Source organism: Pseudophryne corroboree, chromosome 4 (assembly GCF_028390025.1).
Source record: "Pseudophryne corroboree isolate aPseCor3 chromosome 4, aPseCor3.hap2, whole genome shotgun sequence".
Classification (NCBI taxonomy): domain Eukaryota; kingdom Metazoa; phylum Chordata; class Amphibia; order Anura; family Myobatrachidae; genus Pseudophryne; species Pseudophryne corroboree.
In genome coordinates, this window is record NC_086447.1 from 372,450,189 (window position 1) to 372,466,324 (window position 16,136).

Sequence of the window (16,136 nt, forward strand, 5' to 3'; positions counted from 1 at the left end):
CCAAGGGTACAAACTGGAGTTTCAAGACGTACCCCCTCGACGATTTTTCAAATCAGCCTTACCAGTTTCTCTTCAGGACAGGGAGGTGGTATGCGGTGCTATACAAAAGCTATGTCAAAATCAGGTCATTGTCACGGTACCCCCGTCACAACACGGAGAAGGCTTTTATTCGAGCCTGTTCGTGGTCCCGAAGCTGGACGGCTCGGTCAGACCAATTCTGAACTTAAAACCCCTCAATTTCTATCTAAGAAAATTCAAATTCAAGATGGAGTCTCTCCGAGCAGTGATCTCCAGTCTGGAGGAAGGGGATTTTATGGTGTCGGTCGACATAAAGGATGCCTACTTACACGTTCTCATATATCCTCCACATCAGGCTTACCTGAGGTTTGCCGTTCAGGATTGTCATTACCAATTTCAGACGTTGCCATTTGGTCTGTCCACGGCTCGGAGGGTTTTCACCAAAGTTATGGTGTAAATGATGCTTCCCCTGCGCAAACAAGGTGTCACAATTATCCCATACTTGGACGATCTCCTGATAAAAGCGAGGTCCAAGGAACAATTACTGCAGAGCATGACGCTCTCCCTGACAATTCTGCAACAACATGGTTGGCTCCTAAACTTGCCAAAATCACAGTTGGTTCCGACGACAAGGCTATCGTTTTTGGGTATGATTCTGGACACGGAATCACAGAGAGTTTTTCTTCCAGTTTAAAAGGCTCTGGAAATTCAGAACCTGGTCAAACAGATTCTAAAGCCAAGAGTGTCGATTCATCAATGCACTCGGTTGCTAGGGAAGATGGTGGGGGCCTACGAGGCCATTCAGTTTGGCAGATTCCATGCCAGAGTGTTTCAGTGGGACCTGTTGGACAAATGGTCCGGTTCCCATCTGCACATGCACCGACAGATTATCCTGTCTTCCAAGACCAGAATCTCACTCCTGTGGTGGCTGCACAGCTCTCACCTCCTAGAGGGACGCAGATTCGGGATCCAGGACTGGATCCTGGTGACCACGGATGCGAGTCTTCGAGGCTGGGGTGCAGTCACACAGGGGGAAAATTTCCAGGGAAAATGGTCAAGCCAGGAAGCTTGTCTACACATAAACATTCTGGAATTAAGGGCCATTTACAACGGCCTTCTACAAGCGGTACATCTTCTTCGCGATCTGCCCGTCTGGATTCAGTCAGACAACATAACAGCAGTGGTGTACGTAAACCGCCAGGGCGGAACGAAGAGCAGAGCGGCAATGGCAGAAGCCACAAAAGTTCTCAGCTGGGCGGAAAGGCTTGTAAGCGCTCTGTCAGCGGTCTTCATTCCAGGTGTGGACAACTGGGAAGCAGACTTCCTCAGCAGACACTATCTCCATCCAGGAGAGTGGGGTCTTCATCAAGAGGTCTTTGCAGAAGTGACAAGTCGTTGGGGAATTCATCAAATAGACATGATGGCGTCTCGCCTCAACAAGAAACTTCCGAGATATTGTTCCAGGTCGAGGGACCCTCAAGCAATAGCGGTGGACGTCCTAGTGACACCGTGGGTGTTTCAGTCGGTATATGTGTTCCCTCCGATTCCACTCATTCCAAAAGTGTTAAAGATCATAAGAAGAACAAGGGTTCATGCAATCCTCATTGTTCCAGACTGTCCAAGGAGGGCCTGGTATCCAGATCTTCAGGAATTGCTCATAGGAGATCCCCGGCCTCTTCCTCTACGAGAGGATCTGTTACAGCAGGGGCCATGCGTGTACCAAGACTTACCCCGGCTTCGTTTGACGGCTTGGAGGTTGAACGCAAGATCCTAGCCCGAAAAGGTATTCCCGGTGCATTAATTCCCACACTGCTTCAGGCTAGAAAAGAGGTAATGGCGAAACATTATCACCGTATTTGGAGAAAATATGTGTCTTGGTGTGAATCCAAGGAGGCTCCTACGGAAGAATTTCAACTGGGCCATTTTCTTCATTTTCTGCAAGCAGGGGTGGATGCGGGCCTAAAATTAGGCTCAATTAAAGTGCAAATTTCGGCCTTATCAATTTTCTTTCAAAAAGAATTGGCTTCCCTTCCGGAAGATCAGACTTTCGTGGAAGGCGTGCTGCACATCCAACCTTCCTTTGTGCCCCCGGTGGCACCATGGGATCTTGATGTGGTGTTGCAGTTCCTGCAATCTCATTGGTTTGAAAATTTACGTAAGGTAGAGTTGAAATTCGTCACTTGGAAAGTGATCATGCTGTTGGCCTTGGCCTCTGCAAGGCGGGTGTCTGAATTGGCGGCTTTGTCTCACAAGAGCCCCTATTTGATCTTCCATGAAGATAGAGCGGAGTTGAGAACTCGTCAGCAATTTCTGCCAAAAGTGGTGTCATCGTTTCACATGAACCAACCTATTGTGGTGCCAGTGGCTACTGACGCCTTAGAGGAATCGAAGTCTCTAGATGTGGTCAGAGCTTTGAAAATGTATGTAGCCAGAACGGCTCAGATTAGGAAAACGGAAACTCTGTTTGTCCTGTATGAGCCCAACAAGATTGGGGCTCCTGCTTCCAAGCAGACTATTGCACACTGGATCTGTAATACGTTTAGGCAGGCTCATTCTACGGCTGGATTGCCGTTACCGAAATCGGTGAAGGCCCATTCTACCAGAAAGGTGGGCTCATCCTGGGCGGCTGCCCGGGGGTTATCTGCATTACAGCTTTGCCGAGCAGCTACTTGGTCGTGTTCAAACACTTTTGCAAAGTTTTACAAGTTTGATACCCTGGCTAAGGAAGACCTCTTGTTTGGTCAATCGGCGCTGCAGAGTCATCCGCACTCTCCCGCCCGTTCTTGAGCTTTGGTATAAACCCCATGGTTCTTGAAGTGTCCCCAGCATCCTCTAGGACGTAGGAGAAAATAGGATTTTAATACCTACCGGTAAATCCTTTTCTCTTAGTCCGTAGAGGATGCTGGGCGCCCATCCTAGTGCGTACTGTATCTGCAGTTATTGGTTATGGTTACACATGTGTTGTGTTGCGTTTATAGGCAGCCTGTCGCTGTCATTATTCATGCCGTTGCATGCTTGAGGTGTGAGCTGGTATGTATCTCACCTTAGTTTTGAATCAAAATAAATCTTTTTTCCTCGAAATGTCCGTCCGCCTGGGCATAGTTCCTGTAACTGGAGTCTGGAGGAGGGGCATAGAGGGAGGAGCCAGTTCACACCCCTTTTAAAGTCTTAAAGTGCCCATGTCTCCTGCGGATTCCATTTATACCCCATGGTTCTTGAAGTGTCCCCAGCATCCTCTACGGACTAAGAGAAAAGGATTTACCGGTAGGTATTAAAATCCTATTATTTGTGTGTGACAGAGTCTCTGAATCTGTATACGAACTGCTACAATGTAACTGCTGCAGCTTTTTTCCAATACAAGTTCTGCTCCGTATACAGATTCAGTTGCAACAAAAGGGCCCTACACATTTAAAGATCCGTCGCCAAGCTGCCCGACGGCGGATTTTGCCGACGGGTGACCCGGCGGTGGGGGGGGGGGGGGGGGGGGCAGTGACGGGGGGAGTGAAGTTTCTTCACTCCCTCCGTCACCGGCTCCATTGAAGTGCAGGCAAATATGGACGAGATTGTCCATATTGGCCTGCACGCACAGCCGACGGGGCACCAGCGATGATCGAGCGCGGGGCCGCGCATCGTTCATCGCTTGGGCCTCCACACTGAAAGATATGAACGATATCGTTCATATCTTTCAGTGAGATCGACCAGTGTGTAGGGCCTATAAGACGTATGTTTGGCAAAAAAATATGCTCAAAGTTTAGCAGAGTTGCGCGGGACCTGTTGGCTGACTCACGCCAGGCATCACGTGCTGCATGCTGTATTGAGACTAGATGTATGAGGAGACGTATGTAACAGTTGCAAGGATGAGCGTTTTGGTGTCCTCTATGATAAGAAAAGGTCTGAGTCTAGATATATTGCGAAAATGAAAGTGGCACTATTGTAAGATAGACTGGATGTGGGGAGGTGATGTTGTGAGACAGCGGACTTGACAGAGGTTGAGAATGGTCCTTTAATCAGCTTGAGGAGGAGGGGGATACAAAGAGATAGGTTTTGGACCTACTGGGGCTGATTCAAGAGGTAACTGCTGGCTGCCTATATAGTAATGGGTGTCTATTGGGCCTTTTCAATTGTTTCTCCGATAGATGCCCATTAGCTGCGGCAGGTACATTGTTTCTTGCAGCCTGCGGAGGTGCGAGAAAACATGTGTTAGGTTTAGGCTGCCGGAAGTGAGGGTTAGGGGGTCATTTGGGGAAGGTAAGTATATTTCCCCTGTTGGCATTCTCAACATCAGAATTATGTATTCTGACCGCCGGCATATCAATTCCAAACCGTGTAAAGTGTGGAGTTGCTTCTAAAAGAGTATAACAAGTATTCAAAGTAAAAGCAGCAGAGAAAGTACTCACCTACAGTACCTAAATGAAACGGATCATCTGTATAAAACGTATTCTTTTTATTTATTCCAATAAATGTTGTGATCTCAGAAACCAGCCAAAAAACACAAGCAGAAACACATATTGTGCTCACAAGTACTATTAAAGCATTGGGTTTGCGTGACCGGTAAATACCGACGGCGGGTTCCCGGCTGTCGGATGACCGCTGGTCACATAAACGTAACTCTTATTAAATAGCTTGGGAACAGCGCTTAGATCTCAATTGCTGAAGAAATGCATATGCAGGTTTATCTTCAAATTCCACAAAATCAAATCACTGTATGCAGGTGGCAAAGTATTAATCCAACCTGGGTCCACCATTTATGAAGTCTGAATTGCTGAAACAATGCATATAAAGGTTTGATCAGATAAAGCAAGTCACCGTATGCAGGTGACATAGAACAATGTGCAAATCAAGTAATTTCTGGTATTCAGAAATTCAGCACCGATAAGTATGATAATACAGATGTCAAATACTGTAAAGGTATGTATGGTGTCAGTATATGGCATCTGTATGGGCCATAACCCAAACCACCATCACTCACCTTCTTGATGTCAGCTGTCTTGGCGCCGGTCTCCGAGGGGTGTCTGGATTCTGGCATCAGTCACATGACCGCCGGGATGCCAAACGCATTCTCCTTGTACCTATGTAATCTTGTGTGTCCTGTCCCCATCTATACAGGGGCGTGGTATGCAAGTTAGACAATCAGGATCTCCATGTCGACATTGACATAATGTCGACATGTTCAGTACGTCAACATTATGGATGTCAATGGTGTGAATATCGACACTACTCTCTAACCCTAACTGCAGCCTAAGCCTTAATACGCATCCATTATGTTGCCTTTTTTAAACATACGGACATGTTGAGTGTGAACATGTTAATGCTGACGTTATGAATGAAGATGTCTACATTCTGGATATAGACATTCTGAACCATTAGACATTACAGTGTTGACATTATGACTGCATACCCTATAAAGAGCTACAGAACCCTTGTGTTGCCATTTGAATACATTATTTGGGGCAATAACATGCAGTATGTTTTAGCAGCACAGCAATGGAAATAGTATAATGTAATTCTATCAAATGGATTCGAAGGAAAATATAACCAGTAGCACAGTGGTCAGATGTGATTGTTAAAAAAAATATCAATAGAAGAAATCTTTACGTGAAATGTCATTCATGAGTTCCAATCTTTTGACATGATATCTCTGCACACTGATCGCTTCCAATACTCCTCAGGCGACTGCTGTTTCCTGCTTTGGTGAGCTTGCTCATATCCACTCTGACTTTCCCTCCTGGATTCGGACAGTTCATGGCTGGTCAGGTAAGTGGCCACCTAAGCGACGGAGGTAGATGTGTGTATTGTGTCATCTGTAAGTCTCTCTCATTATTTTCTCCTGTCTCTTCAGCTGACCCAAAAAGAGACTTTGGTAACACTGTTTGATAACACTACATGGGCTCAGCAAGGAGTCTCTGAGGACTTCATGTTCAGGGGGGCCTCCAGTGCCTGGAAAAACCCTAGAACTAATGTGTTTGTCACTCTGGTGGTGTTTATCTTAATGAAGGTAAGTTGCACGTAAGCAGAAGCCTATTAGAGTGTGTGCAGAAAGGAATATCATGCTGGTATTCTTACAGCTATTTATCTCTCTCTCCTCATCACCATCACACTCTCATCTTTTCTGTCTAATCTTGTTTCACACCTTCTCTTTTTTTTCTAACTTCTCAATGATCTATTTAGCCCACATTATTACTTCTCCACATTATTTCTACTATTATATAGTCGCTTATGATTTGTCTTATGCCATACTTGCCACTCTCTTTCTTGCTTAGTTTTGGATGTCTGCTCTGGCCACCACAATTCCTGTACCCTGTGGGGCATTCATGCCAGTGTTTGTGATTGGTAAGTTGTGCAGCGTTTCACAGTATAATTTGTCACTGGCACACACCAGGACTAGTAACATTGGGTTTCTAAAAATGGATATTATGCTATTTGCAGTAATTATATATTATGTATTCAGTATTTTATATTCTAGTTTATAGTTCTTCAATCGCTCAATTCAGTGGTGCATTATTTTTTATTAGATAAATGTGCCTAACAGTTTGCAACTAAGAGTGATATTTCCTATATTAACATAATGAGGGACATTAATGATAATAGAAGTTGGAATTATAGAATTCACCATTTAAAAAAAAAACCCAATCCTTTCCGCTTTCATTAATGCCCCCCAGTGAGTGCATGCCACGTCTATTACACATGCTGAGTACACGGTATTCCTAAGTGTAGCGAGTGGTTACGCCAACATTCAGATTGTTGACACCAGAATGTTGATAAGTTCTGTAGGTCGATATAGTTAAAATCTGAATGCCTTCAAAATGTTGACATTTAACATGTCAATACCAGAATGTCGACATACATTTTTGTTCGTGGCTAGGTTTAGATTTATGGTTAGGTTGAAATAAGAAAAAAAAAAATGTCGATATTCTGAAGTCGACATGTCATCTCAACATTATGCACATGTCGACATAACCATATTGACCTAAGTGTATTTTGACATATTGGTTGTTGACCTAACGTCCATGTCGGCATTCTGAACATCAACTAGTCGTACCATGCCTGGGATGGTATACTCCTGTGCCCTGATGCGCTCTTTCTTTAGGGTTGATTTTCTGTTTTTGTTTTGGGTGATCTCTAAGGACATTAGAAAGTGCTTAGGTCAGTGATGGACAGCCTAATATACGTAAGGAGCCACATGGACATCACTTTAGCTTCAAAATGGCCGCACATTGGCCCTCATTCCGAGTTGATCGCTCGCTAGCTGCTTTTAGCAGCAGTGCAAACGCTAAGCCGCCGCCCTCTGGGAGTGTATCTTAGCTTAGCAGAAGTGCGAACGAAAGATTAGCAGAACTGCACAGGAAAAATTTCATGCCGTTTCTGAGTAGCTCCAGACCTACTCCTATTTTGCGATGGCTGCAGTCTGTTTAGTTCCTGGTTTGACGTCACAAACACGCCCTGCGTTCGCCAGCCACTCCACCATTTTTGCCTGGCACACCTGCGTTTTTTAGCACACTCTCTGAAAACGCAGAGTTGCCGCCCAGAAACACCCACTTCCTGTCAATCATACTATGAACATTCGAGCAACAGAAAAACATTGCTCGAGCTTGGGTAAAACTACAAAGTTTTGTGTGAAAGTACTTAGCGCATGCACGCTGCGTACCATGCGCATGCGCAGAATTGCCGCTTTTTCACTTGATCGCTGCGCTGCGAAAAACGGCAGCGAGCGATCAACTCGGAATGAGGACCATTACCATTTCATTTATTCATCATTTTTATTCAGGTGAGATGCTTGTCTGTAATAACCAGCAATAATCAGCAGACATTTTAAACACGTTTTAGATGTTATGACAAACATATTGACAACAAAGTAGAAAGAAGCTGTGGCTCGCCAGTGAGGGCTCAGAATGCCATATGTGGGGACACCTGTTTCCTATCAAGTAGTGTCTTGCTGCTCCGAATTCTTCTTCCAAGAACTCCTACATAAATGTCCATAACACCTTTAGTTGGCATCCCTTCAATGTCCATTGTTTTCTACAACAAAGAGGCTGATTCAGGGGTGGACGCCATAGTTGACGCTGCTGTGTCTTTGTGCACATTGGCTGTGCTACAATATGCAAATGCCGCAGGAGGTGTCTTGTGGAAATGGACGCGTCTAGGCGGCTTCTCTGATCCACTGCTGCATCTGAAAGTCACCAGTGGGCAGGCATCAGCCATCTGAGTAACCCTTAGGTTTATTAACGCCATATGCTTAAAGAAAATCACAAAGGACAGCTCTCCCGATAAGTGTTGTCCTTTGTGATAGAAAGACTTCTACCACAGAATGTCATAGGAACTACAGTAAGTAAAATCATAAACTGTAAAATAAAGGGTTTATTCAAGAATTCTAGTGTGCATTACTCTTTTACTATAGGAGTCATGTGCATAGTACTTCACATTAACTAAACCTAAAACATCTGCTGTCAGTAACTGCCGTGCAAACAACACTGAAATACGTTTATAGGCTGACCAGCTACCCACCTCACAAGTACGTGTGTTAGTGATGTCACTTGTGAAGCATGCTACAGGTCTTTAATAAAACAAATATTGGATCTGTATTTCTTGGATTTTTCTTTCATTTACCGCACAAAAACATACTGCATTTATATTACAGGTTGAGTCTCCCTTATCCAAAACGCTTGGGACCAGAGGTATTTTGGATATCGGATTTTTCCGTATTTTGGAATAATTGCATACCATAATGAGATATCATGGTGATGGGACCCAAGTCTAAGCACAGAATGCATTTATGTTTCATATACACCTTATACACACAGCCTGAAGTTCATTTAATACAATATTTTTAATAACTTTGTGTATTAAACAAAGTTTGAGTACATTGAGCCACAGAAAACAAAGGTTTCACTCAAAAAAGTCCGTATTTCGGAATATTCCGTATTTCGGAATATTTGGATATGGGATACTCAACCTGTATATGTAAACATACGTTTGTTTTGTCAAAATAAATCTCCATATCTGTATTCAGAAGTGTCACATGGTCTCCACATGCTCACTGCAGGTGCAGCATTTGGCAGGCTGGTTGGCGAGAGTATGGCTGCCTGGTTCCCAGATGGCATTCACAGTGATGGTAGCACATACCGAATTGTACCTGGTGGTTACGCAGTTGTCGGTAAGATAAGATTTTGTTTTCCAAACTCTGCTATATGCTTGCAGCTGTTGTGGAACTACACATCCTAGCATGCCTCTACCATAGTTTTGATATTAGGGCATGCTAAAAGTGTGGCAGGGCATTCTGGGATGTTTTGTTCCACAGCTTGAGGGCTCATGTTGAATACCTCTGCTTTGTTGCCTTCTCCAGGAGCCGCAGCACTTTCTGGAGCTGTCACACACACTGTGTCCACTGCCGTCATTGTGTTTGAGCTAACAGGGCAGATTTCCCATATCCTTCCAGTGATGATTGCAGTCATTCTGGCAAATGCAGTGGCTCAGAGTCTGCAGCCGTCCCTTTATGACAGTATTATTCGCATCAAGAAGCTGCCCTACCTCCCAGAACTGGGGTTTGGCCATCAGGAGTGAGTATTGGATATGTTGTATTGACATAGAATAACTGTAATTCATCTTAATGTCCATTAATTCATTTTTATTTCAATTGATTTGCTAAATATAGTTGTTTATCAGAGTAGTGAATGCAGAGACTGTATACACTGCATACTTTTTTCCAAGAATAAACACACAGATGTGTCCTCATACTTCTAGTCTCAGTACACCATGCAGAGCGAGTGAACCATGCCGAGCAGTGTAGTGTCTCTCATCCTCTCAGGGTGGTCTTCAGTATGCCGGCTGTCGGGATACCGGCGCACAGTATACCGGCACCGGAATCCCGACAGCCGGCATACCGACACTTATTTTCCCTTGTCGGGGTCCACGACCCCCCTGGAGGGAGGATAAAATAGCGTGGTGCGCGTAGCGCGCCACCGTTCCCGCAGCGTGGCGAGCGCAGCAAGCCCGCAAGGGGCTCATTTGCGCTCGCCACACTGTCGGTAAGCCGGCGGTCGGGCTCCCGGCACCGGTATGCTGGTCGCCAGGAGCCCGACCGCCGGCATCCCATACCAGACCCATCCTCTCAAATGTGCGTCTTAATCACAGTGTGATCTGACAAAATCGCTTTACAAGACTGCACTGATTAATATGTGTCACTTGTACTGTATATCTGTGTGCAGCAGAGCCTGAATATGTACACGAAGCACAACATAACTTTGGCGTGAAAAAAAGCAGCTGCTACTGCATTGTAGCACTTCATATACAGATCCAGACTCCGTCGCACACAGATATACAAGTATTGTATATGAAATGAATCAGTGCAGTCTCCTGAAGTAGTCTTGTGTATCACATTACAATTAAGAAGCACGTTTCAGCAAAAAGACACTATACCTCTCAGCATGGCTCATATTCGAGCAGAAGACTTTCAGCGCAAGACGGATTGTATGGGATCTGGTGCGCCGAGAAGGGATCCTTTTGCACAACTGCCGCAATCGTGTATGAGGACATGTCTGTATTTCTTTATAGAGAACTAAACATGCCCCTCCCCTTTAGAATGTAAGCTTTTACGAGCCGGGTCCTCAACCCTTGTGTACTTATTCTTTGCATACTTAAAACAGTCTTCAACGCCGCCAAATCCAGTTTTCTGCCATCCTGATACTTATGTCGGTGTCATATGCCACCGTAGCTATGTTTATTTACCCTATACTTGTCCTATAATGTCTCCAACTGTAAGTCACTATTTTCCTGTTTTGATTATTTTGTTTATGTACTCTGTAATTGGGCGCTGCGGATCTTTTGTGGCCCCATATACTGTAAATAAAGGATAATAATGCCATTTAGCTATTCAAATAAGGCCTTATACTAGAAGCCATGAGAAGTTCAGTAGTATTTACAGATCCAGTCCCTTGCATGTACCGTACATTGGGCCTAATTCAAATACAGTTGGAGGTGGTATTTCTGCTGCGTACTTGGAAGCAGCAGTGATACATATGGTATTGCAGCAGGAGGCGTCTGATATAAGTAGATACACCCTGCATGCATTAGTGATCCGTGCTACATCCTAGGACGCAGCATTGCATCATCTGCGACACCATTGGCCAGCTGGGTGACCCATAGGGTCACGCAAGCCGGCTGCCACAGCTCCGGCCGAGAGGCCCGGAAATTTCCAGTCAGCACTCCTCCAGCAACATGCCCCTGTTTTGGTAAACTGAGGCCGTCGCTGCCCCCCAAACAATTGCAAACTGTCAATCTCTTGACGCCTGCAACAGTAGTGCATGCAATGATGCAGGACCTATACTGAACATCGTTACTTTGCGACATGCAACTCAGATCCTTCGAGATTTGATTTAAGCCCATTGTCACAGATCTAACCTTTTATAGATAAACAGACATTTTTGGGGGCTCGTGTTTAGTGCAAGTCTGTTTATGGAGGGTATCATATATGTTTTCGCACTGCACATACTCCGAGGCTGAGCGCATGCATTTCAGTAGCATCTCTTCTTTGGATGTAAGGTAATAAATGGGTTGTATGTGGACATTTGCACATAGGAAAAGTTCAGTGAGGGCGTATCGATGGAATTGCAGGGTAGATAGAGCTATGGTTATGGGTAAAGAGTCCTGTTTTTAGAGCTGATTTTGGAAGTACAAACTGGTAATGATGATGATGGGTATGAAACTAAGTACACAGAGAGATGTACAGCTCTGCATACCACCAGCAAATATCTGCTATTTCTGTGCGCGCATTTGTGTTCAACTCTACATTAGCCCCTTATAACTGAGGGAAACTGGTGTAAAGTCTGTCAAAAGTCTTAACGCACCAAAACTCCCAAATGACAGGAGGGTAAAACCGCAAACACAGCAACCTGCAGTAGGCCGCAGAAGAGTATTTCATGTTATGCACATGTGGCCCTTCCATGAGTAAAAGCCTGTACAGTACGTGTCCGTAAACGTCAGATGTGATTTTGCAGTACTTTGTAGATGCTACATGACTAAAAACTACAGCTTGGCCAATTTCTTTAATACGCAACAAATGACCGCTGTACAGGTCTAGAATACCGTGGCTGACCAGATTTTGTGTAATATGACTGGTTGACGTTCAGATGGCTGACATTCAGTATGTCGACAGGTTCTGAATGTTGATATGGATGTTAGGTCAACAACCAGTTTGTCAGCATGCAATTTGGTCAACATGGCTAAAATGTTCACACATTCAAAATGTCAACATATTACATGTCGATGCCAGAATGTCGGCATATGATATTTTTTTTATAAAACAACAAAACAAGTTTTTAGTTCAAAGAAAGCATGGCAATAGAGGTACATACAGTAGCTCCAGTAGAGGATCCATAAGAAGGTCCAGTATATGATGTTTTGGTTATTGTAGCCTTACCCTAACCCCAAAACCTAACCCTAGTATCACAACTGTATATCAATCTTGCAGTACTTTGTATGGGTTGCGGCATCTGAAAATCCCGCTGGTCGGCATGCCGACCAACAGGAACTATTCCCACTCGTGGGTGTCCACAGCACCCACAGAGTGGGAATGGAACCTGTGGTGAGCCTGCTGCGTGGCGAGCGCAGTGAGCACGCAAGGGGCTTTGTTGCACTCTCTCCCCCCTGCCGGCCATGTAACAGCCGGTAACAGGTAAGCCTGTGGTCCTGGAAACCACACCCGACCTCCTTTGTATTGCCCGTGGCTGAAAATAAACACATCTGGTTTCCAGAACCACAGGCTTACATTGTTCCTATACTGTACATTTTGTTTGTTTAAACATCTTAAATTAGGGCCTAATTCTGAGTTGGACGCAGTCGCTGCCGCCTTTGCATTTTATGCAGCAGTTGTTATCCTTATGCAATTCCCTGGTGTACGTTTGTGCATCTGAATGTGCAAGAGACACCCACGCGCAGCATCTATAGACACTGCTGCATTAACGCTTGGTGCGTCTTGGTAGTTGCAGTCTCCCTGTCTCCAGGGTGTCCTATGTGACCGGCTCCTATGATAATAAATGTGTTGTTAGTAACAAAGGGCTGCTTTATTGTGGTTATCTGTAGATGGCATCGCTCAATACATGGCCTATAAAAGCAAATGACACTGCTTACTAATCCAAATAAATTCTTTGGAATAATGTATTTTAAAGGTTAACACTAATTCAGAGTATCATCTTTGTTTATATGTGAGGTGCCTCAAATGATAAATTACAGGTTGAGTATCCCTTATCCAAAATTGAGAATGCCATATTTTTGGGTTCTCTACTGAGATAATGACATATATATTATGTGTATATATAGATATATAATATAATATATATGTATATGTGTCATTGTCTCAGTAGGGGAACCAAAAATGTGTGATTTTGGATAAGGGATACTCAACCTCTGTTATAAAGTGTTAAGGTAATAAGAGATTAGCTATGAATAGACCTCCTTGGTGGTGTGTGACATAGATTATTTATGTTTGCATTGCAGGAGGTACAATGTGCGGGTTGAGGACATAATGCTGAGAAACATTCCCTTTGTGACACTGAACACCAAGTACCGGGAACTACAGGAACTGCTGACAGACTGTCGCATGAAGAACTTGGCATTGGTGGAGACAGCAGGTATGATGAGAACACCACGGCATAGGTGAAGGGGCTGTGCTCTTATTATCAGTCTTCCTCTTAGACACAGGCTCATTTACAAACTACTGTACAACAAAATACTGACCAACATCTCTCTCAGTGCCAGTGTGCCTACAAGTCCTTACAGCACCTCTGTATGTGCTCACCCAAATGTAGTTTTCCCATGTGGGTACAAACAGGCAAACGTCCAACTCGGCCTAGGAACAGATGCTGAGTAAACATTTGCCTGTTTGTAGCATGTTTCCTGCACATTTCCGCACTACACATGCTCCGGAACCAGGTGAACACATGTACAGGAGCTGCAGAGCTTGATATTGCATCTTCCTTTACAACTGAGGAGGTGTAGCAAAGTTTAGTGAGGGCGTGCCAATGAAGCTGCGGGCTAGAGAGAGTTGTACAGAAGAGTAAATACCATGTATTCAGATGTATCTTTTGCACCAAGTATAAGATTGGGCAAGTGTGCACTGAAAAAAACAAAAACATAAAAGGTAGCCGCAAATAGCATTAATTAATTTTATATTTATTTATACATATTTAAAAAGTAAAAAAGAAAGTCTCATTAAAAAGGAAAACATTACATACATAGTTATTCTGAATGTAGTATTTTGGTGCAGTCCCGCTAATCCTCTAGGGCATACAATTGGTCAAGTTTCATTTAGTTCCAGCTGGCCAGCTTAATAGAAATTGTCACAACTAGATGGTTTTGTGGTGGTTATTAAAACGCTCACTCTTTAAATGTATGCTTACCGCTCGCTAGATTACAGGTGACCCCGTGATGAGGGAAGCCGGCGTGTATGATTGCTGCTGCTTGCAGGTGAAGTAATGTGCTCTCTTGCCGAACATCACTGAGCGGGAGCCCACGATGTTAGTGGGGAGGGAGGGCGCAGCTTTCAATGGTAATGGTGAGCGATGTGATGTAGCTTGAAGCCAATGTCACCACCATAGGAAAACAATATGTAGCCTTAAGAGTAAAATGTCCTGCGGTCACATATTGTTACATATTGTTTTCCTATGCTGTGGCGGCCAGCCGTCTGCCTTAGCAGCTAGGCTACGTAGGCAGAGGGCAACCCTGAACATGTGAGCGCATCGCCATCTTGTGATGTGCACACATATTTGCGGAGAGTCAGGACCCGGCATGCGGGGTGGACTTGCCCTCTGCTGGGCATCCCCCCACATTTCAGAGTAAAGAGTTGTAGGTAGGAGTATAGGTTTGAATCATAGTGCTGTAGACCCAACTTCATCCATGCCAGACACACAGTGCTGTATACCCAGCTTCACCCAGACCAGAATCACAGTGCTGTATACCCAACTCCATCCAGGCCAGAATCACAGTGCTGTATACCCAACTCCATCCAGGCCAGACACGCAGTGCTACAGACCCAGCTCCATCCAGGCCGAATTACAATACTATATACCAACTCCACCCAGGCCAGAATCAGTGCTGTACAGTATACCCAACTCCATCCAGGCCAGACACACAGTGCTGTACACTCAACTCCATCCAGGCCAGAATCACAGTGCTGTATACCCAACTCCATCCAGGCCAGACACACAGTGTCTACCCAGCCCCAGCGTCCATCCCGAGCTTTACTACTCTATACCCAGCACCAACTTCTAACCCAAGCTACAGTGCTCTATACCCAGTGGAATGTCCATCTCAAGCCACAGTGCTGTATACCCAGCCCCAATTTCCATTCCGTGCCACAGTGCTGTATGCCCAGCCCCAACTTCCATCCCAAGCTTTACTGCTGTACAGTATACCCCACTCCCATCCTGAGCCACAGTGCTCTATACCCTGCCCCAACTTCAATCCCGAGCCACAGTGCTGTATACTCAGCCCCAACTTCCATCCCGATCCACCGTGCTGTATACCCAGCACCAACATCAATCCTAATCCACAGTGCTCTATACCCAGCCCCAGGTTTTATCCTGAGATTTTCTGCTGTATACCCAGCTTCATCCCAAGTGCTCTATATACGCAGCCCCAACTTCCATCCCGAGCCTTAGTGCTCTATACGCAGACCCATATTCCATCCCGAGCCTTAGTGTTTTATACCCAGCACCAACTACTATCCAGAGCCACAGTGCTTTATACCCAGTACCCAACTTCCATCCCGAGCCACAGTGCTGTATACCCAGCTCCAGCTTCCATCATAAGCTTTGCTGCTGCATACTTAGCTTTCATCCCAAGCTGCAGTGCTGTATACCCAGTCCCTACTTCCATCCCGAGCCACAGTGATGTATAACCAGCTCCAGCTTCCATCCTAAGCTTTACTGCTGCATACTTCGCTTTCATCCCAAGCCGCAGTGTTCTATACCCAGTCCCAACTTCCATCCCGAGCTTTACTGCTGTATACCTAGCTTCTATCCCAAGCCACAGTGCTTTATACCCAGTACTCAACTTCCATCCCGGGCCTTAGTGTTTTATACCCAGCACCAACTACTATCCCGAGCCTTAGTGCTTTATACCCAGTA

The 16,136-nt window shown here is 44.9% G+C and overlaps 1 protein-coding gene and 1 long non-coding RNA gene across 5 annotated transcripts in view; one reads left to right on the forward strand and one right to left on the reverse strand.

The window, feature by feature from the left end:
- CLCN2 (chloride voltage-gated channel 2) overlaps positions 1–16,136 on the forward strand; it is a 251,259-nt gene that overhangs the window by 168,023 nt on the left and 67,100 nt on the right. For all 4 annotated transcript variants that reach the window (XM_063916600.1, XM_063916602.1, XM_063916604.1 and 1 more), the window contains 6 exons: positions 5,688–5,772; positions 5,858–6,013; positions 6,279–6,348; positions 9,059–9,169; positions 9,359–9,572; positions 13,507–13,640. In XM_063916600.1, coding sequence (XP_063772670.1) covers positions 5,688–5,772; positions 5,858–6,013; positions 6,279–6,348; positions 9,059–9,169; positions 9,359–9,572; positions 13,507–13,640 — 770 coding nt within the window. The remainder of the gene's footprint in view (positions 1–5,687; positions 5,773–5,857; positions 6,014–6,278; positions 6,349–9,058; positions 9,170–9,358; positions 9,573–13,506; positions 13,641–16,136) is intronic.
- Positions 7,824–16,136, reverse strand: part of LOC134909586 (uncharacterized) — a 146,825-nt gene continuing 138,512 nt past the window's right edge. The window contains exon 4 of the long non-coding RNA XR_010175978.1: positions 7,824–8,185. This is a non-coding gene — a long non-coding RNA (uncharacterized LOC134909586). The remainder of the gene's footprint in view (positions 8,186–16,136) is intronic.